This window comes from Silene latifolia, chromosome 3 (assembly GCF_048544455.1).
Source record: "Silene latifolia isolate original U9 population chromosome 3, ASM4854445v1, whole genome shotgun sequence".
Lineage (NCBI taxonomy): Eukaryota > Viridiplantae > Streptophyta > Magnoliopsida > Caryophyllales > Caryophyllaceae > Silene > Silene latifolia.
The window spans coordinates 21,409,296-21,411,317 of NC_133528.1; the positions used below are offsets into that span (position 1 = coordinate 21,409,296).

A 2,022-nucleotide genomic window follows, 5' to 3' on the forward strand; every position below is an offset into this window, starting at 1 on the left:
GATCTTTTTTTACTTGGAATAACAAACAGCCAAGTAAAACAAGAGTATTTAGTAGAATAGATAGAGTCCTTGTAAATGGGGATTGGCTGAGTAATTGGACTGACTGGTTTGCTCATTATCAACCTGAGGGCTCTTTTGATCACTGTCCCTGCATTATCTCGTGTGGTGGAACTAACAGTGTGACTAAGAAACCTTTCAAGTTTTTCAATATGTGGACCAAAGTAGATGAGTTCAAAAATGTGGTGCAGCGAGGATGGGAAAACCAGTGGCTGGTACTGCCATGTATCAGGTAGTCAGGAAGCTTAAGTTGCTTAAACCTGCTCTCAAAAGTTTGAACAAAGAGTTATTCTCTGACATTGAGAGAAATGCTGATGTGGCCTTTAAACTTCTCACTGACTGTCAAGTACAGCTGCAGCATGACACTACAAATGTTAGTTTAATGGATCAGGAAAAACAATTGAGGGAGTCTTATATGCTATTTACAGGAGCTAGAGAGGATTTTCTGAAGCAGAAGGCTAAATGTGATTGGGCAAAAGATGGTGATTCTAACTGTGAAATGTTCCATCAAGCTATCAGGAAAAGACGCCTACACAATAAGGTTTTGCATATTGAGAATAGCAGGGGTGTGCAATGTAATAACCCTGTAGATATCTTACAAGCCTTTGTGGACTATTACCAGGAGCTGCTTGGTTCAAATGCTCAGACTAGTGATTTTTATAAGCATATTGTCACCCAGGGGGAGCTGGTTGAGTGTGTTGATTGGGATAGGATGTGTAGGATTTCTAGTGAGGAGGATGTTAGGGGAAGGTCCTATTTTCTATTCCTGATGATAAAAGCCCAGGCCCAGATGGTTACACTAGTTGTTTTTTTAAGGCTAGCTGGTCTATTATTAAAAAGGATGTGTATGCTGTTGTCAAGGATTCCTTTGAGCATAGTAAGCTGCTTACTCAATTAAACTGTACCACCCTTGTCCTTCTTCCTAAAGTTGAGAACCCAAAATCAGTCAAGGAGTTCAGACCAATTGCCTGTTGTAACACTCTATATAAGATCATCTCTAAGCTCTTGTGTGAGAGATTGAGTGATGTCCTTGGTCAGATTATCAGTCCAACTCTGTGTGCATTTATAAAAGGGAGGAGCATCCTTGGCAATATCCTGATCAGTCAGGACTTGGTTAGATTATATACTAGAAAGTGTGTCTCCCCAAGGTGCCTAATGAAAGTAGATCTTAGGAAAGCTTACGACTCCATTGAATGGATATTTGTTGAACAAATGATGAATGCTCTTAATTTCCCTCCTAAGTTGATTGATTTAGTTATGTAATGTGTCACTACTACTTCCTATTCCATTGCCCTCAATGGTCAGCTTCATGGGTTCTTTCATGGTAAAAGGGGACTCAGGCAGGGGGGACCCCATGTCTCCTCTTCTATTCACACTTTGCATGGAATATTTGAGTAGACTGCTCAACACAGTCCGTCAGATGCAAGGATTTCAGTTCCATCCTTTATGCAAAAATTTGAAGCTCACTCAACTTATGTTTGCAGACGACCTGCTAATTTTCTGCAAAGGGGAAGTCAGAACTGTTTTTATTGTGATGGAAGATTTCAAGAGATTTTACAATGCCTCAGGTCTGAATATCAACTCTGATAAATCTGATTTTTACTGTAATGGGATGAGTCCTGCCATTGTACAAAAAGTGCTCCATGGAACTGGATTCAAGAGGGGAGAACTGCCTTTCAAGTATTTGGGAGTAAAGATTTCACACAAACGTTTAACTAAGATTGATTGTAATATTCTTGTGGATAGAATGATCAATAGAATTAGGGGGTGGAATAGCAGGAAGATTTCCTACTCAGGTAGGCTGGTTCTAGTTAAGTCAGTTTTGGCTACTATCCACAATCACTGGGCACAAATTTTTGTGCTACCTGTTGGGTTATGGATAGGATCCAGACTCTTTGTAGAAATTTTCTTTAGGAAGGTGAGGATAAATATTCGAAGACTCCCTTAGTGGCTTGGAATGTTCTG

At 40.0% G+C, this 2,022-nt stretch overlaps 1 protein-coding gene across 1 annotated transcript; it reads left to right on the plus strand.

Annotated features, from left to right (window-relative positions):
* The first annotated feature begins 253 nt into the window (after positions 1-253).
* LOC141648812 (uncharacterized) lies at positions 254-1,320 on the plus strand. The gene is made up of 2 exons (XM_074457527.1): positions 254-796; positions 898-1,320. The coding sequence occupies exons 1-2, from the start codon at positions 254-256 to the stop codon at positions 1,318-1,320; spliced, it is 966 nt and encodes a 321-aa protein (XP_074313628.1).
* Positions 1,321-2,022: the final 702 nt, after the last annotated feature.

Coding starts and splice junctions, on each gene's coding strand:
- LOC141648812 (XM_074457527.1), top strand. CDS start 254: ATGGGAAAACCAGTGGCTGGTACTGCCATGTATCAGGTAGTCAGGAAG. Junction 797..897: donor GGATTTCTAGTGAGGAGGAT/GTTAGGGGAAGG, acceptor ATTATTAAAAAG/GATGTGTATGCTGTTGTCAA.